Source organism: Elephantulus edwardii, unplaced genomic scaffold, assembly GCF_000299155.1.
Source record: "Elephantulus edwardii isolate Elephantulus edwardi_28Jun2011 unplaced genomic scaffold, EleEdw1.0 scaffold00306, whole genome shotgun sequence".
NCBI lineage: Eukaryota > Metazoa > Chordata > Mammalia > Macroscelidea > Macroscelididae > Elephantulus > Elephantulus edwardii.
The window spans coordinates 1,522,238-1,541,868 of NW_006400056.1; the positions used below are offsets into that span (position 1 = coordinate 1,522,238).

General features: G+C 53.8%; 1 protein-coding gene across 1 annotated transcript in view; it reads right to left on the minus strand.

Annotated features, from left to right (window-relative positions):
• PLXND1 (plexin D1) overlaps positions 1–19,631 on the minus strand; it is a gene marked incomplete at its 5' end in the record, with an annotated part of 59,887 nt that overhangs the window by 21,610 nt on the left and 18,646 nt on the right. The window contains 8 exons of the mRNA XM_006901051.1: positions 2,425–2,529; positions 7,585–7,687; positions 8,259–8,367; positions 8,515–8,692; positions 9,677–9,806; positions 9,889–9,989; positions 10,222–10,353; positions 12,851–13,027. Of these exons, the coding sequence (XP_006901113.1) occupies positions 2,425–2,529; positions 7,585–7,687; positions 8,259–8,367; positions 8,515–8,692; positions 9,677–9,806; positions 9,889–9,989; positions 10,222–10,353; positions 12,851–13,027 (1,035 nt within the window). The remainder of the gene's footprint in view (positions 1–2,424; positions 2,530–7,584; positions 7,688–8,258; positions 8,368–8,514; positions 8,693–9,676; positions 9,807–9,888; positions 9,990–10,221; positions 10,354–12,850; positions 13,028–19,631) is intronic.

The window sequence follows — 19,631 nt, forward strand, 5'->3', positions numbered from 1 at the left end:
AACTCTGCCCTGTGGTCTCCAGACCCCTAAGAGCCTGTCCAATATTCTCTGAGAGCCAAACCAGAGGCCTTTGACCCAGCTCATCAAGTCCCAGCTTGTTAAGACGACTGGTATTCACAGTTCATCCAGTGAGACTCTACTTGCTTCCTGAACCTCAGCATTTTCACCTAGGCATCCTGGCCCAGTGGGGACCCCCTTTACCACCACACACTCTCCAGCCTGTGAGTCTATTCCTAAGTCCATTCCTCTGCTATTTTCACCACCCAGAAAAATTAAACACCCAGCTCAACTATCCCACATCCAAAGCTGCCTTCCGATGCAGGGGCTCCCCCCATTTGACATCATTCATTTACTCAACAATGAGTAACCATAGCCAGGTGCTGAGAGTTCTCTACGCAGCTCCTAATGCTCGAAAGCCCCAGCTTTATCCCACATCTCCCCACTCACTGGGGGAAGGCTGGTCGCGCCCCCGCCCAGCCTTCCTGAGGCAGCAGATGGCAGTTGGAAGAGTTCATGCTCTGTATCATACGCCACTGGGTTAAAATCCCATCTCTGCTGCTTTCCAGCTGTGTGAACTTGCAGAAGTCACTCCTCCTCTCTGACCTCTGTTACCAGACCGTGGACACTGGGAATAAGATTCCCCCACCCTGCAAGGTGCCTGGGGGCAATGAAGATCAAGGTTCTCTAGTGGGCTGCACCCTGACCCACCACCAAGTCAATTCTGACTCATAGCAAACCTACAGGTCTCCTGAGGAGTGAGTGCCCGGTGGGTGTGAACCACTGACCTTTCAGTTAGCAGTTAGGTGCCTTGACCACTGTCTCACCAAGGTTCCTGAATTGCATGCAGTAGCTTCTTAGTGTGTGCTGACTGTTATCAGTATGCAGGAGGCACTCGAGGATGTTTGTTACCACAATTCACAGAACCCAATTTTCTAGTTGTATCTTGCCCTTGGTCCGATCTAGACCTCTTAGGAGCATTAGTAAAGGGTTCAGAGCTGTATACACAGGGTCACTATACATCGCAGGTGACTCAATGGCACATAACAACAATATATGACAGGTTTGGAAGCAGGAGTGGCATCCACTTCTAAATAACATGCCTCTGGAAACTCTATGAACTTTGTAAATGTTAATAGTTGTAGAGGGGCTTCAGGCCATTTGTTCATAGGGTTGCTATGAGTCGACTTGAAGGCAATCAACAACAACTAACAACAACAGGCAAAGGTTTTGTGCTGATGAGGCCACGCGCCTAGCCAACAGCGTGGCAGGACTATCTGCTTATGTCTCTGTCACTGGCCGATGTGACACCCTGAGAAAAAGGAAGGTCCGTCTCCATCCTGCACCCCCTTCTACCTTAATATTCTGGGATTCCTGCAAAACTAACACAGGAAGCTTGACTGTTGACTGGTTTGAACATTCATTCTGACCCCCATCAACCAGGTGTCCTCACTGGCCATCTCAGGATAGTGTGTCAGCCCAACCTGAAGGCCTCAGCGTGTAGGCTCAGCTACAGAGCCCAGGTAGGGGGCTGCTGCATGTCGCCCCCCCCTGCTCCCTGGGCTCCTCTGCGCTGGGTGTTCTCAGAGCAGGTCTGGAAGGCAGAAGGGCAGGGATTGCCCTGACAAGCAGCTGTGGTACCTGATCCCTGGGACTGGCCCCTAGAGCTACACAGCTAGACAGATCAGCTGGGCTCTGGCCCACACACAGAGGCTCCTGGAGCCCTGGGGGTTGGGGGAGCAGACCTGGCCTCCCCACTAACCTACGCCCCTCCTGAGAGGTCCCACCTTAACCCCTGCGGGACGTGCTAAAAGCAGAGCCCCCTGCATTAGCTGCAGCCCAGCCCCAGGATCCTGACATGTTGAGATACCTTGCACGTGGCCACCACGTGTGTCAGCTCTGTGGAAGCTAAGCGACAGATGGTAAGTCCCCAGGAGCTGGGGAGGGGGTGGCTGGCACGCTGCCAGGATTCGTCAACACCTCCCACCCAGGACAGGCCTCCAGGAGGGGCCCAGAAAGGGGCTGTGTCCCTCCCCCAGCCCACAGGAGGTGCTGATTTCAGTGATGAGCACTGGATTAGGGGTTCAGGACCAGAATGGGCATCCAGCCTCATGCTGTGTGCCTGGAGTTCTTGCCTACCCCAGTCTGGGGCTCACCCTCCCAAGGGGAGCAGGGTGGCAACAGGGTACTCTCTCTAGGGAAGGAGTGACAACCACAAACTGACGAAGTGGAGCCCAGGAGGGCAGGGGGCCCAAGGTCACACAGCTCAGCCTAGGGTTAGGTCAGGGTTCAACAAAAGACAAGAGCTGCTCTGAACCCCACTCCCTGGGGCCTGGTGCTAGGAGTCCTGCTCTGCCTGGAGGATCCCATTTAGGGGTGAGCCCTGAGGCTCGCCCTCTGCCCGACCCCAGCCTGGCCTACACTTACCAGGAAAATGGAGGCATTGGCCAGAGATACCAGGATGTTCTGGGAGCCACCTGTGGGCACAGGTGCCAGGGACGAGGGCAGGATCTGAGGACAGTCTTGAGGGATCTGCAGGCAGAAGGAAGAGGAAGCACGAGGGGAGGCATTTCAGAGGACAGGCCGGGGGTACTCCACCACCCAGCCCATCTCCTGCAGTGCCAACTCCCCAAGGAGCTCACACCTGCCAGGCTCCAGCCAGGCTGTGAAGTGAGTAAACACTAAACAGATTCATGGCAGCAGCCACACAAAGGGCCCTGTGCCTAATGCATCCCCTGAGAGCAGGAGGTGGCCTTGACCCCACTCTGCAAATGAGGAGCCCCTTGAAGAGCCGGCTGGTGCTCCCCGGGCCTCTAAGAAAAGACCAGGCAGCCCGACTCCGCACACAGGCCACTGCCAGCGTTGCTGCTGGTTTCCAGGCTAACACGTGAGACGTGACACAGAAGATAAGAAACTCGGGCTCTGGACAGTCTCTGGGGCAGGGCTGTGAGGGCAGGGAGGCCAGGAGGATGCTAACAGGGCCCTGCATTCACCAGACCCTTTGGTGATCACCCATCTCTGCCACCAGCTCTGGGAGGAAGTGTCAGGTCCCAGGCTCTGGAGGAAAGGCCCAGGCTCTGGCCAGCAGGTGCTCCTCACTCTCTCTGCTCTGGGGAAAGGGGACTATTTAAAAAAAAAAGGAAAAGAAAGTGAAGGTCAAAGAATTAAAATGAGCTACCCTAGTTCACAGCCAGTGTGGACAGTGTTGGACTTTGAACCCCTGCTTGTCCAGTTACATGGTCAGTGAATCAGTCCCTGTGCACCAGATACTATGGGGACATCCAGCTCCACTTCCAGAGCCCAAGGCCTGTTGGAAATCTACTGTCTCCAAGTACTGGGGGAAACTGAGGCCTGCCCAGGAAGAGCGTCAGGGCTGTGCCCACCACATCCACCTTAGTGGCCCCTCTGAACTAGGAAGTCTGCAGCCTTGATTGTCCAGGATCCTTCAGACCTGGAATCTGTGGGGAGCTAATTCCTACTCCTCATTCCCCAGCGCTAATCTGTTGGGGCTCCAAGCAAGCAAGACAGGGGATCGGTGACAGAGGCAGGGGGGATCTTCCAGCCCAGGGGCCTCCTGCTCCGCCCTCCTCCTACCCGAGGATGGTTGGATGGAAACAGGCCTGGAAGCAACCAATGAGCCACGTTTGTCCACCCGAGGCCACCCACCAAAGCCAGACGCTGCTGGCCAGAGATTGTTGGGCCCTTGCTGGAGTGTTCGCCTCTGAGTGCTGATCTGGGCTCCTGAGGGCAGGATCTCAGTATAAAACCAACAGAGGCTTTTCGCTTCAACAGGATGTCAAAGCCAATAGTAACAAGAGCGGCAACAGTCCGCTCAAAGCACACTCAGCAGGGGCTGTGCACAGTTCTGGGCCCTTTGCACTGCATTAATTCACTAAATCGTCTTCCATACAACCTACAACATGATTGTTACACCCATTTCTAGAAGAGGAAAACGAGAGACAGAGACGCAGAGCCAGCTGCCCCAGGCGGGATGGACAGCAGGTGAAAGCCCGAGTTCTCCGGATGCTTCCGTTAACTGCGAGGCCAGAGTTTCCTGGACAGAGTGTCTGGTGCAGGCTTCAGGTGTCTGAGCTGCAGACAGACACCAACAGGCTCAGGGGACACACCTGAGCTGGCCTGGGAGAGGCTGGAGGTAGGAACCAGCTTGCTGTGTGAGCAGGAACCAGTCACTGTCCCTCTCTGGTCCTCGTACCTCCATGATTGAATTTTCTGAGGCAGGACTGCTGGACAGGATGGGTCCCAGGTCCCCTGCAACTCTCACGCTGCCATCCTGTACCCTCTCATGTGCAAAGCCTCTGAATTTCAGGGAGTGGAAGCCACATGTTTTTGATCAGGTTTCATAGCTGCTGCTAGGTCTGCTCTGCAGCTGGCTGGGGGCCCAGCATCTCTGTCCTTCCAGCTCCTCCCCCAAACTTGAGTATATGGCCAATAGTAAGGGCAAAGGGAGCTCCCCCAGGGCCCCAAGAAGCCCTGATGGAATCCTCAGATGGAATAGTACGGGATACTCCCTAAAGAGTCTCATTCTTTTTTTGAATGCTTATCACTATGGGGGCAACAATGCTCGTATCCATTCTACAGAGTGGCATGGAGGGTGAGTACGGCACATCCTTCAGGTCTGCTAGGTCCAGCAGTGCCACAGGCGAGGTGGTTTGCTGCTGCCTGCTTCGAGCTGCCACCAAAGTCTGGCTTAGCGTATGGTTTGAGTAGACTGACCTGACCCGACCTCCTAGTCCCAAGGATGGATAGGCGCCTTGGCTTGTCTAGTATTGATTCAGGGAGGGGATGTGACCCAAGCTGAGCCAACAAGATGAGACTCTGAGGGAAACAGCAAGGAAGAGAAGTTCTTGTCTCCTAGGCTGCCAAGCATCAGAACTCACCCAAAGAATAGAGCTCCCCAAAGGACTGAGAGACCCTCTGACAACTGGTACATCTGGATCCAGCTGTGCCTGAAGTGATACGCTTCACCTCCTACTCTAGCCGTCAAAGCTTCAAAGACAGGCGGAGTGGATTCCCCTTTGCCAAAGCTTAGTTCAGGACCCCATTGCTGTGTCTGGACATGGCTGACACTGTGGGAGAGCCGGGCTGGGGGGCACGCTGAGTAGAACTGCTGGGGCAGTGGGTGCATAGTAAACCCAAGACCTGACCTAAGTCACTGGTTCACAGAGCTATCCATCAGCTCTGGCATGGTCCACATGGGAAAGCAAGGCTGAAATTGTCCTCACAGCCCCCTGCGGTATCTGACCAGCAGAGCATATTCAGCCAGGGACTCTGATTCCAGTGAACCCGGCCCCATTTTCTTTACCTCCACAATCACCCCTAAGCTAATCCCAAATTCAAGCCTTTCCCTCCACTGGCTCCCAGAGGTTCCACTCCAGGCTTCCATAAGACAGCCATCCCACCTGCCAGAGACCTTCACCTCCTTACTCCCACCCCGTCCTACTTGCCCTCCCTCCCCTCAAAGCCAGGGCTGTCCTTCCAGTATCTTCCACCCAAACCCCTCCTGATGACCCACAGAGACCCATCCAAGCGGCATGGCACCTGGGCAGTTAGCTGGCACGTAAACTAAATGCCAGATTGAGTATGAGTTCAGGGCTTCCCGCAGTCCTGGGGAGGGGCTGCATCCTCTCCGGGGAGATTACAGCAATCATCTAAGACACCTCCCAACCACAGGGCTACTGGCCTGGGAGCTGCTCAGATGGGACTGGGGGACTTGAGAGACACAGGACGAGGTCAGATTGGAGTCAGAAGGGGGCAAACAAGGCTGGAGGGGTTAGCAGTCTGTAAGGATCCAGCTTAGCAGGTCCCTCCCCAGACAGACTCCCTCTAATTCACCCAGGCAGCAAGGGACCCCCAGAGCTGGGGGTCACAGTGGCATTTCAGTGTGGAATACAGGGACACAGAGAGTTTGTGCCAAGTCACATTGCCACAACAGACACCCGAGGCTCCTGGGGTGCCTCCTTATCCTGCTCTAGGGCATACTCGGGCATACAGCAGGCACTCAATGCCTGCTGCATCCTCTTCTCCAGTATTCCTGAGTTAGAGCACCAGGACATCGGTCACCCAGGCCCTGCTGCACACACAGCCCTGTGTTGGAGCTGAAGGAGACAGCCTGGACTGTGGGAACCAGGAGCCTCTTGGGGCCCGTCTCCTGGGAACTGCCATCACAGCCTTTTGCCTCTGAGGCAAGCACGTCCCTGTGAAGGAATCCTCACAGCCGTTCTGGGCATCCAGTGTGGAGCCCTCCTTTTCCAACAGACTGGCCACAAGCACCTGCTGTGGTAGATAGGACTTCCAGGACCCCAGGTTTATTGTGCCTCATGCCCACAGTGCTCGACTCTAGGGGGTGCCAAGCACCCTCCCTGGAAGGCAGGGCAGCTGGGACATGTTGGCCACTCAGTTGTGCCCTCCAGGACATCCTTTCCTACAGAGATGTGCTGTCAGCTAGTGCCCCTCATTGCTCGGACACAAGACACGGCCCAGCAGCCAGGCCTGGGGGGGATAAGCGGTGCTAGAGGCCAGCCCAGACTCTCCACTTCATTGGGTATTACCATCCCAGTCCAAGTCCTGTCTAATCACCCCTGATACCAGGCTGGGTGATCTTCGAGCTTCTCTGGGCAGAGAGGCCACACAGCAAGTGAGTTTATTCCAGACACCAGCGAGGTATGTGGTTTCTCCAGTTGTCTCTTATCCTCTACCCCCTAGTTTAATGGATTAAACCCAGCACCCTCCTAGCCAGCACAGGAGACACACACAGACTGGGGGACTGACACGGGCAAGTGGGACTGTGGTCAGCAACCCCTCCCAACAGGTAGGACCATGGCATCCCACCCAACAAACTTGGGCTCTTCCCTCCACAGGAAAACTAAGTCAGGGGCCTTTCTGCTGGAAGAGGTGAGAACTGGGCTCTCAGGAGGGTCATGGGTTCAAGACCCAAGTCTGGGACTTCCCATCAAGTCAACTCAGACGTAGGGTATCCCCATCTGTTACAAAGCAGAACCACTATTTATGGTTTTGTTAGTTGTAATCCTTCACAGCAGCAGAGAAGTCACTGGATGGATTTGAACCACAAACTATAACTTTGCAATTGGTTGAAAACCATTTGCATCACTCTGGCCCTTCAGGATTATAAAAATGCCAAAGGACTGTTTGAAAGTCTTGACAGAGATGTGTGGAAATGCATATTGCTACTGCAGGTGGGAGCTGAAAATGGTCCAAGCCATCTGGAAAACCGTTAATGGTGTGGAATTAAGTCTGTATCCTGACCCCAAAGTGCCACCTCAAAAAATGGATGGCAGGGGTGGTCAGGAATCTTTACAATACACAGGCTATGAAGGTGGACAGTGTGGTGATGTGGAAACGCAATGAATCAGGGAGGTGTGGCCAGGGTGTCTGATCACAGGGCACAGGCTAGCTAGCGTGCTGCAGCAGCTGATGAACACTATACCTACCACCAAGGAGGGCGACAAGGAATCGAACAACATAAACACAGTTCTCAACATATTCAATGCAAAAACCACAGCAGGTGATGCCACAGGGGAGAGAGGCTGCTGCTTGTGCCTGACTTACTGTGAGCTTCGGGGAGGCCGCGCACAAGGACTGGTTGGACACGCAGGCATGCTGCTGAGTGCACCAGAAACAGGGCCACTGTGTCGACAGGCAGCTTGTGCAGCTGGAAGGAAGATAAGGGGCCCCTCAGATGTGGCTTTTCCATTCTTTACCTCCATGGGCCCCGCAGGAAGCAGATCACAGGACAGAATGGGGTAGGTGAGTGGGTGTTTCATCCTCAAAGAAGCCTCAGAGGGCTTGAGGCTTCGTTACGTAATGAGCTCAGTGTCACAAGAGGTGTGTGAAAAGGAAAAAGGTGGCTGGAGCCTTCAGGAGTCTCAGGTGGCACAAATAGTTAAGCACTCAACTATTAGCCTAACGGTTGGCTGTTTGAATCCACCGAGTGGTGTTTAGAAAGCCAGGCCTGGCAATCTGCTTCTCCCAGTCGGCTTTGTGGCTCTGTTACATACGCACAGAGTTGACTCCACAGCACCTAACAATAGCTAAGGTGCTTCTCTCTGCCCCATAGATTGGGTGTCCCTAAAGGCCAGGGTGTGGTTTGTGAGAGTTTTGTTGCATAAATGATGCAGGAGCTAGTGAGTGAAGGACTGGGAGGCTGAAATGCTTCTAGGTCCCCGTGAATTTTCTCCCACAGCCTCCCGCACTCACACTCCCTAAGCCAGCCTAGCACTCACGCCGTGTGGGGGTACACTTGTCCGATGCGGCTGCAGTCGTAAATGGTGAAGTTGGCCCTGACGATGTTCCGGCCATTGACCTGCACAGACATCTCCACGTTGATGTGGTCTGGAGGGATCAGGAAGAGCCAGGGTGACATAGGGTGAGTGGGGGACTCTCACGGCCCATGCCTGAGACCCTTGTCACGCCAAGGTAGGGGCTCACATCTAGGAGCCTGCTGAGGTTGTGCTGACAGGGCCGGGTGACGGAGCTCACCTTGGTTTGGTGGGAAGGGTGGAAACTGGTCCTTTGGGAGGAGGTTGCAGTAAGCAATCTGCTGGCTGAAGGCAGGCCCCGGCACCCGGGCCACCGTCTGGATGTCATTCCCATAGTCACAGGCCATGTCCATGCCACTGAGACTGGGCAGGCTGCCCGAGAGCTGCAGGATCATGCCCTGGGGGCGACAGGAAGCAGACAGGGCCACTAGCCTCGCAGAGCCCCACCTCCTCAGGCCTGAGCAGCCTGCAGGGGCCAGCCCCGCTCAAGTCTTCCCTGTCCCAGGCTAGGACTCTAGGTAAGAGGGTCACACCTTGTATGTGACCTCTGGATTTCAACTTCCCCATCTACAAAACAGAGCTTGTCCCTTACAACAGCCTAAAAGCTGATAGGGATCTGGCCCCCGGTTGTCAGACACATCTAACATTCTCCCCAGACACTCTGAGCCCACTGCTACCCCAGGGCCTTTGCACTAACACTTCCCAAGGTGTGGAACTCTTGCCAAGATGCTCACCTGGGCCTCCTTCTGTAGCTTCGTTCAGCCACGGCTCTCCCCTGCCCTGTCCCCTCTCTTCTCCCTGTTCTCCACTCTGTCTCCATGTCCTCATTACTATTGAAGCTCCAGCTCCCTCACTCCCTCTGCTCTACAAGCATGTCAGCTCCTCCAGTGTCTGTTCACTGGCTTATCCCTGGAGTCTAGAAATGTGCTTGCAAATCCCCTCTCTATCTCTAATGCCTGCTACAGGTCAGGGGGTACTTCTAGCTGTCCTAGGCAGAGGCAGCAGGAGTAAGAAGCCACTGACCCAAGTCAAAGATTCATCCCTTTATGGGAAATCAGACAGAGACCTGGGATTTCGTGGCCCCTGCATAGCCCTAACCCTCTGCTGAGGACAGAAAGAGGCACTGCTCAGTGCCTCAGCTTCCTCATCTTAATAATTGGGACACTGAAAGTATCAACTTAGTGACGTCTAACAGTCGGATGCCAGGCATGTGCCGGGTGTTAATAAAGCACTTATTTCACTAATGTTATCTGTACCCAGGCCTCTGGGGTTCTGCAGGCTGGGTGTTCACTGTTCTAGGCTTGCTGGGTCTTGGAAGCCCTGCCATGTGGGCACCTGTAAAGGGAGGCCGTCTGACGCTGGTGCTGGTCCCCGAGACTCACCGGGTACTCCTGGTGCACATCGATCTCAGCGGGCAGCACGGTCATGGTGGGGCAGCGGCCGGTGCCCTCGCTGGCACTGGTCCAGAAGTGCTGCAGGCTGGAGTTGGTGCAGTCCTGCTGCAGCGTGCACCTGGGGTGGCCTGGAGGGTCAGGACCAGGGCGCCTCCCCCTGCCGCCCGCAGGCCCCCTGCACACCCCTAGGGAGACCTCACCGAGTCTCCAGCGCACACCAGCCGCAGTAGGCGTCTGCCGTGCCCACGCAGTCCTTGCAGGTGGAGTGCACTTCACACGCTGCTACCTTTACCCGGGCCATCTGGGGGCAAGGCCAGAGCCAGCTCAGGGAAACTAGCACAGCACTATGATAGGCGGGGGGTGGGGTGGGGTGTGGTGGGGGACAGGGAAGACTTCCCTGGAGGTGATGGCTAATCTGGGAGGGAGGTGAGGGGTTTGTCAGAGTTACACAAAAGGGGCCTGGGAGGAAGGGTGGTCCTGGCAAGTGGCAGCATGTGCACAGGCACAGTACCTAGGCTGGGCTATGGCCTTACCTGGTGGGACGTCATCAAATAGAGGTAGCCAGGGTCTGCAGGGTCAAACTGCATGATGTGGTGCACAGGCTCGCCGTAGGCTACTGTCACCACCCGCCGGCTCACCACATGCATGCTCTCATTCAGGTTGATCTGCAGTGGAGGGGTGTCTGTGAGAGGGCCACAGCCACAGAGGGTACCAGGAGCAGGGGGAGGACACGGCCTGTGCATGGCCCCCGAGCGTCCCTGGCCCTTTCAGCCTCTCATGACTGGAGAAACCATGATGGGTAGGAGGGGTCAGGGGGTGCAGTCTCTATACTTTTGCTTCCACTGTGCTCTCCCCAGGAACTCTTATCTTCTGCACAGGTGCTGGGCAACACAGCTAAGAGCAGAGACTTAGGTTCGAATTCTGCTTGGGCATCTACAAGTTGTGTGGCACTGTGCAAGTCACTTCCCCTCTCTGAGCCCCTTTCCTGAGTAAATGTCGCTAACAGGGGCTCATTCCCTGCAGAGTCATGCTGGGGATTAAATAAGAAGACACAAGCAAAGCCCTCATGAGGTTAGCAGCTCATCCACATTATAATTCTCATTGCTTCTATTCCACAGATGAGAAAATGAGGCCCAGAGAGGCTGAGGAATGTGGCAAGGGTTGCACAGTGAAGAAAACAGCATCAGGATTAGAACTCAAGTCTGTCTAAACCCTAAGTCCCAGCCTGAGGTTGGGATGTGGGGCCTGTTAGCCAAGGTCCAGGGAAGAAGACCAAGGTCAGCTGGGGCCTGGGAGCGTCTATGGGTCTGATGGCCTCTCTGCATGTCTTCTGGGACTGTCCACGCCAATCAAAGCCTCGTCAAGTTCCCTTTTTGGGTGGGCTCCCTGATGTGCAACACACCAACTGGTCAAGACCAGCCAGGCTTAGGTGGGAATTCAACATGACACAAATGTGCTGGAAAGTCCCCAGGCCAGTCCAGTCACCCTTCCTGGGATATCCTGTCACATAGCCCACCAAATCCTCGGAGGCTCCTTCCTGAGTATGGAGTAAGTCTCTTCTGGTGTTCCAGGCCCCGGTCACATGATTCTTTTTCATCCCTGAGGCCTGTTCTCCCCCTGATGCCAACCCAGCTCCCCCAGCTCCAGCCTTTGCCATGTGGGACCCTTCCCTTTCCCCTCTCCCTCTGCCAGTGTGCAAATAAGGCTGGTCCTGCTTCTGAGCACGGATCCGCCCAAGGCCTCCTCCAGAAAAGCCTTATGATGCCCTCTGCCACCACGTTGAACCACAAAGGCTGCTTCTGAGCCCAAGATGTCTACCCCAAGTGGCTCTCGTGGAAGTCCCTGTGCTGGGACACCTGACTGAGTTCAGGCTGCTGCAGCCCCCCGCCTCCTGGGCATCCATCAAATCCTCAATCTATTTCCACCTTTTTCCTCAATGCTGAGTGCAAGGCCTGGACTGGACGTTGTCCTGACACCCCAAGAGAGGAGAGTTGTAGGGAACAGCACCATGCAGCACAGGCTGGGAGACGTCCCTGGTGAATTCTGGGTAAGCCTGGGTCAGCTGGCCCTGACCTCAATGCCAGCTCCTGTTGAGTGACTCTGGGGCTCTTATCTCCCTCCCAGACCCTTGATTTCCTCATCTATAAAATGGGACCAGTGACTATGGCTTCTTCAAAGAGTGTGAGGTGCCCCTGAGACACAAGGCAGGGCTGGGGAGACTCCTAGGAACCCAGGGTGGGTCCCCAGTGCCTGCATTTCCAGGCAGACAAGTCATCCTTGTAGATTGACCACAGCAGGAAATAGAGGCTCAGCAGAGAGAAGTGGTCACCTCCGGCCACACAGCAGGGATCTAAGACCAGAAAGGCTAATGGCATTGGCGCCTCTTTCCACATCCGAGGACCTTGGACAGGAGTTCAAGGCTTGGGCAGGCCCACCCTGTACCCACCTGCTGCCGCCAAGCCTGGTAATGCCCCTACACGGGACTCTGGGACTCGGACTCTGACTCCCACCTGCTGCCCATCCATGGCATCTGCCAAGCAGCAGAGGGAACTGGCTTAGCGGATCTGAGTCATCAGGCTGGGGCCTCGTGCCCTGTAGAGCCGTGCCAGGCAGCTGGCTCTCCCCAGCAGGAGTGGGGAGATGACCGGCCTGACACTGGGGATACTGCACTCCACAAATCTCTCCCTGGCTCTGGAAATCTCAGGATACTTCAGGAAAACGAGACACCTTGGTGGGGGTCTTTAGAGGACAACCTGGCAGGGTTGGAGTGAACATCAGGATGAAAGCCTCCACTTCCCCTGCTGAAGCCCCACAACAGTCTTGAGAAGCTTATGACCATTAACAAATGGGGAAACTGAGGCACAGAGCAAGACAGTGCATTTCTCACAGTCACACAGCCAGCGAGTAGCAGAGGTCAGGGGCTTAAACTCAGATCCAACTGACCTCAAACCCCAGAACTAGAGAAACTAGAGAAAGGCCTGGGACCTCGCTCTGTGCAATGCCATGGGCAGTACAGAAAACATAGCTCAGAAATGCTTAAATGGTCAAGTGCTGGCCAGACAGACAGAAGGACAGGATGATGACAGGCCTAGAGAGTCTGTGTACACAGACTGCCTGAGCTGGGTCCTCCTTGCCCCCTACCCCTGGAACCCCCACACTTACCTTGAGGAGACGCCCGCTGACCGTCCCCAGGAAGACCACGGTGTAACTGTTGACATTGGCCACGGCAACAGAGGTGAGGCCAGGTGCGCGGAACACAGGTGTGGCCTTGAGGGGCTGCAGGATCGACAGGGGGTGTTGCAGGTGGGCAGCTCCGCAGTCCAGCTGTTCTGGCTGAAGCTGAAAGGGAAGAGCAGCATATCAGAACCTTCTCAGGATCCTGACCCAGAACCTGACCCTTCACAGCTTGTTCCTGCCTTACAAGAGGTTGAGCGTGACAGGGTCCAGCCCAGCCCTCACTGAAGCCTGATCTAGGCTGGTATCATGAAGCTTCCCTGGGGAGCTGACATTTAAAGGTGCAAAGGAGCTTGCAATGCCATAATTCAGCATTTGACTGCCAAGGGAAAGGCTGGTGGCTTGAACCTATCAGCTGCTCTGTGGAAGAAAAGACCTGGTGACCAGCTCCTGTGAAGACTTCAGTCTGAGAAGCACTATGGGGCACTTGCACTCTGTCTTACACTGTCACCGTAAGTCAGAATTGGCTCCACAGCCCACAGAATCCAACAAAAGCTGAGCAAGAGGCATGAGGTGGCAGGCAGGGCTGCAAAATTACTAGGTCTGGCCAAGAAGGCAACAGGGTCAGGAGACACCCCTAGGTCATTGGAGCTGACCCCTGGCTGGCTGTTCAAAGCCAGGGAGGCCAGAGGAGTTGACACCAGACCCTGAGAGGCCACTTGTCCAACTCAACCCACCTACAGCATGGCAGTCCCCAGCATGCTCTCCTCTGAGGCCCCATGGAAGGGCTCTGCTATGACCCCAGCAGCTGCTCGGACTCCAAGCTAGGACCTGCCCCAGGCTGAAGCGTTCCCTCCTTCCCAAGCACATATCCTCTCACTGGTCCATAATACACATGGGCAAATGAAGGCTGAAAGACAAGGGCTTCCGCAGCCCAGAGCTAATCAGAGAGGAACCAGAGGAAAACCCACTGCTGTTGAGTCAATTTTGACTCTTTGTGACCCCGCAGGAAGGAGCAGAATTGCCCACAGGGTTTCCAAGGCTGTCCATCTTTACAGAAGCGAACAGGCTCGTCTTTCTCAGATGGAGAAGCAGGTAAATTCGAGTCACCAATCTTTTGGTTAACAGCCCGTGTAAAATCCAGTCGGTCCTCTGTATCCACTGGTTCTACATCCATGGATCCAATCAGCCATCCATCAAAAGTAATCGGAGGAAAATAAAAATGGAAGTGGTCAAAGCAACCCCTCCCAGACTAAGTGGACAAGTGTACTGACACAGCATTTGCATGATCTTGTAAGCATTACACTGAATTAATGTAAGACGATGGAAGTCACCCAGAGCAGCTTAGAGCAGCAGGTCATGTGCAAACACAACATCACTTTATACAAGGAACTTGCGTGAACTCAGTTTTCTGTATGAGGGGGCAGAGGGGGTGGTCCCATGACCAATTCCATGTGGATAATGCGGGACAATTGTAGAGAAAAGTAGCCCTGGAGTAAGTGCCTTTGAGGTCACAGGTGCAGAGAGAGTGACCCAGGGATGTCACAGGAAGCACACACCGCCCACAGTACAGCTCCCAGGAGGGCACACTCACCCCTAGTGACACGCTCCACCTGTACCAACTGAGACGTAAGGAGTCTGCAGCCTGGGTGAGACTGCAGGATGTGGTGGGGCCGTTCAGGAAATCGGTACACACACATTAAAGTGATAGGGCAGCAAGCATAGAGGATGGCATGCCACGTTCCTCCAGACTGACGAAGCTGGGGAGGCGCTGTGATCCCCAAGGCTTGCTGGTGGTTCCTTCTCACAGGTGAGGAAAGGAAAGATCAGCATAGGATGAGCTGCTCAAGATTAGCCCACTGCAGTCACGCCGGGGGACTAACTAGGTCGCCAGCCCCGAGCCCCAAGCCCACCTCTCCCAGCTCCCTAGATACCTGATCTGGGCATCGGCTGCCCTTCCAGAAACCCAGGGGAACCCTCAGAATGGGGCATTGGGATTTTTTTCATATTGGTTTCTTGTCCAGGCCTAAGTTTAACCACTGACAATGTACCTGAGTGGTATTTGCACAAAAGCCGAGCCAGTATTGAGCAGGAAATAACCAACACCAGATCTGTCTGCTTTGGCACTTTTTCAACACCTTTGAGGTCCGACAGAACTCTTAGCTGGGGTTGGCTTCCTAATGGGCATTTCAGGGGCGCCAGGTCCCAAATCCAGAGAGGGGTCAGGCTGGGGGTGCCCTGGGATAAACCCCTGAGGGAGTGGTCTTCAGCAGGACAGCTGAACTGAGTGAAACCTTAAGCAACTATACAATGGGTGCGTGCAGAATGCCTCCTGCACAGGTGCTGCAGCTCTGGGGATCGACTCTGTTCAAGGTATAACTGTTTTTAATATCACAAAGTGGAATTTAGGGTAAATCACGCCTACCTCAAAAGCATCTGAGCTCAACTAATTCTGACCCCAAAAGACACCCATCTCTTCCCTCAGACAGCCTGTCTGGCCCTACCTGTTCTGTGGGTCCACTCCCGCCCCAGCGCTGCTACTGAACGCGGCAGACACAGAGCAGTGTGCTCCTTAAAAATGCAGAGTAGGACCCTTCCTTCTTAAGCCCTTTAATGCCTTCCACATTCAGTACAGATCACAGTGACTCCGGACAATAGCTCTGAACCCTGTTCTGTCCAGTGTCACCCTCATCATCTCCGATATACTCGATCCCATTGCTTCAGCCACTGTGTCAGTTCCATCTCATTGCAGGTCTTCCTCTCTTTCGCTGACCCTCCACTTTCTCAAGCATGGTGTCCTTTTCTAGGGAATAGCCCCTCCTAACAATATGCCCAAAGTATGTGAGTGAGACAAAGCTTCACCATCTTTGCCTCTGGCTGCCCTCTCTAAGAGACATAGCTCTTTGTTCTTTTGGCAGTCCAGGGAATGCTCAGCACTGTTCTCCAACACCACAACCCAAAGGCATGGAAATCCTAAACCCTTCCCTCTGGACCACACCCCCAAGCTCCCCTTTTCCCACCCCTCCTCAGCTCAGCACATTGGCCTGCTCTCTGCTGCTTGCATTTAAGCTGCGTCCTGCCCCAGGGCCTCTGGCCGTCCTGTGCCCTCAGCCTGGAATGTCATTTCCCAGATGGTGATAGAGTTGCTGCTTCTTGTTCTTCAGCTGCAGGCCTGGGTTCATCCTGTGTGCACTAAGTTGGGGTGCAGCCCTGAAAAAGTGGCCCCTAAACTCTCGCTCCCATTGCCTCTCCTAAGCAGCAGCAAGAAGGCTGTAAGGCACCCTCCTCTAGTGGGTGGGTGGGTGGGGGTGCTCGCCTGAGGCTGCTGCGAGAGAAGCAATAGCGGCTTTCTCCCAGGGTTACATAACTTTTCTTTGCTGAATATGGATTACTTGCGTCATCAAGAAGTTGTTTTGAAATTAAATTTGTTAACCCTACCCTGAACGCTTGGTACAGCCATTCCCTGAAAAGAGTGTCTGGGAGGAGGGGAAAGCCTGGATGACACCTTTAGGATGCTCTGCCTTGGCTCCTATGATGGGGGGCCAGCCAGTCAGGGGACTCCTAGGAAAAGCCTACCTGGACAGTGATTGTAAGGTGGGAGGAGGGGGTGGGTGGAGGACAAAGAGTGGGAGAATGAAGGGGGGAAGTGGGGGGCTGGTGGGTGAGGGAGCTAGGGTCGGAGTATGGAAGGGTGAGGGGGATGGCGATGGGTGGGGGAACAGGGTGGGAAGATAGGAGGGGAGTGGGCAGGGGGAGGGGAAGATTGCTCACGCACTCAGAACCCATCCTCCACCCATCCTGACATTCATAAACTATCAATTCTGCACCAAAAGAATATTCTAAAAAGGCTTTCCCCCAACTCTTTTTTTTCCCTTAACCTAAAAATAAAATTTTAAAGGAGAAGTAAGCTGTCACTACTCCAAATGATCTGTACTCTAGGGGGAACTGCTGGGGGAAGTACTGTTAGACTGACTCTGATGTCCTGGTGGGTAAGGAGCGGGGCTACCCAACCCAAAGGCAGGAAGTTTGATTCCACCAGCTGTTCCAAGGGAGAAAGCTGGACAGTCTCCATCTGTGCTATGAATAGTTTTTGAAAACTCTCTGGAGGGTCAGCTATGAATCAGTTCTGACTGGACAGGACCCACATCCACCAGGCAGTCAGGAAATGTCACGGTGTTGGGGGAGGGGTTACGGCTGGGAATGTGGGACTGTCGGCTCCCAGGCCAGGCAGCAGTCCTGTGGCCTCAGCTGAACTCAGTCTCTGGGGGCTGTCAGTGCTACAGGCCCCAAATACCAGCCGGCCTCATCACGCTGGCCCCTGTCAATCTCAGCGAGCAGAGATCTTCCAAACAGAAACTCCCTGAGCGCAGGGACTGATGGACTGTCACAGGGGCTCCCTCTGCCCCCTCTTGCCCCTCCAATCCACAGAAGTCACTTTCCTTTGCTCAAAGCTGGTCAGTCCCTCCTCAGAATAAAGCCCCAGCTCTTCAGCTGACCACTGAGCCTTCCTCACCTGGATGTTGCCAGCTGCTCAGGACTTGAATCTTGGCTTTTTTTCCACCCCACCCTCTGTTCCAACCAGCAGCATCACTGCGTTTGGTGTCGCCCAATGCAGTAACTGCATAAGCTAAAAAAGGTGTCATCCACTGCAGACCGCTTCCATATCAGGCCACACTGAATCCTTAATAGTGTTGTCTATTTTAGTTACAGAATAATAGGCAATAAAGATGATGTTGTTGTTGCGTTCCATTGAGTCATCTGTGACTCACAGCGACCCTATGTACAATAGCCCTAAACCCTGCTCTATCCTGTGCCAATTGTATTGTCTCTGACACACCTACTCCCATCACCCCAGTCACTGAATCAATCAATCAATCTCATAGAGGGTCTTCCTTCCTGTACTGTCCCTCCACCCTCCCAAGCATGACATCCCTATCCAAGGACTGGTCCCTCCTTGCAACATGTCCAAAGTGTGTCAGATGAAGCTTCAGAATCTTTGCCTCCAAGAAGCAGCCTGGTCTCACCCTCTCTAGGATGAACCTGTTTGTTCTAGCAGTCCATGGTATAGTCAATGCTCTTCTCCAGCACCACAGCTCAAAGGCATCAATTCTCCTTCTATCCTCCCTAGACACTGTCCAGCTTTCTGACACATAGCAAGTAACTGCAAAGACCATGGCCTGGATCAGGCGCACCTGGGTCTCCAGACTGATATCGTTGCTCTTCAGTACTATGGAGTGGTCTCTGACAGCCAACTTTCCTAATACAATTCATCTTTTAATTTCCTAGCTGCTGGTACCAAGAGTGTTGACTATAGAGCCAAGTGAACTGAAGCTGTTAACAATCTCAGTCTGTGTCTATTCAAAACTGACTTATACCAGACCCTCAGCAAGTTTTCAGAAGAGGAGACTGTCTACCTCCTGTGGAGAAGCTGGTAGATTTGAACGGCATGCCTTGGGCTGCCAGTGCAACTCTTTACCACTAAGCCACGGAAGTTTCCTTAAATATAAGTATGTTGTGGTGGTGGTGGTTGCTGTATACTGTCAAGCCAGAACCAACCCACCAACTGACCCTCCAGCCAGTTTTCAGAGGCAGAAAGTTGCATAGGAGGAGATCCTACTCCAGCAGAGTAGCTGGTGGATTCAAACCACATGCCCTTGGGATTGTGGCACAGCTTCTTACCACGAGGCCACCAGAACTATAGTATTTCTTAGGCTGGTCTTCGCAATCACTTGTTATGCATCAGAGAGTTGGACAATGACCAAGGAGGATAGAAGGAGAATTGATGCCTTTGAGCTGTGGTGCTGGAGAAGAGTATTGAGAATACCATGGACTGCTAGGAAAACAAACAGATTCGTCCTGGAAAGGGTTAAACCGGGTGGCTCCTTGGAGGCAAGGATTCTGAGGCTCCGTCTAACATACTTTGGACATGTTGTAAGGAGAGACCGGTCCTTGGAGAAGGACATCATGCTTGGGAGGGTGGAGGGACAGCGCAGGAGAGGAAGGCCCTCTATGAGGTGGATTGAGTCAGTGACTGGGGTAATAGGGATGGGAGTGTCAGAGACAGTGCGATTGGCACAGGACAGAGCAGAGTTTAGGGCTGTTGTATATGGGGTCGCTATGAGTCGCAAGCGACTCGACGGCACATAACAACAAACAACATATTAAAACTAGCTAGCTCCGGTGGCCTAGTGGCAAGAAGCTGCACTGCAATCCTGAAGGCACAGGATTTGAGGCCACCAGCTGCTCCGTGGGAGAAGGATGGCATTCTCCTCCCATGAGATTAACTTTCTCTGAAAAACCACTGGGGGGCCAGTCCGTTTTGATTCTATGGTACACAACAACGACAACAACATATCAAAACTAGCAAGGAAGTTAGGGGAGCTCTGGTGGCATGGTCCATGGTGAGTTTCACCAATAACCCAAAGGCTATGTGGTTCTATAGCTCCCAAGGTTTGAATCTACCCGAGGGTCCGAGGGAAGTGATTTACAGATGCAGAGAGCTGATGGGGGGAGGGGTGCTCTGCGAGTCAGAACCGACCCAACAGCAGTAAGCTTGACGGTTGAGTTGAACAAAATTGATTTTGAAAACTTTCTACACTGCATTACAAAGTCATTATTTATAACATTATTAGTATCTGAACATAAACCTTTTTAACTTTGTCTCCTTTTCCTTTAAAAGAATTCCTTTAATTGGCTCATTATCAAAAAAGTTACTGATATAGATTAAAAAACACTGACTACCACAATATAGAAGCCAAAACATCAGGCA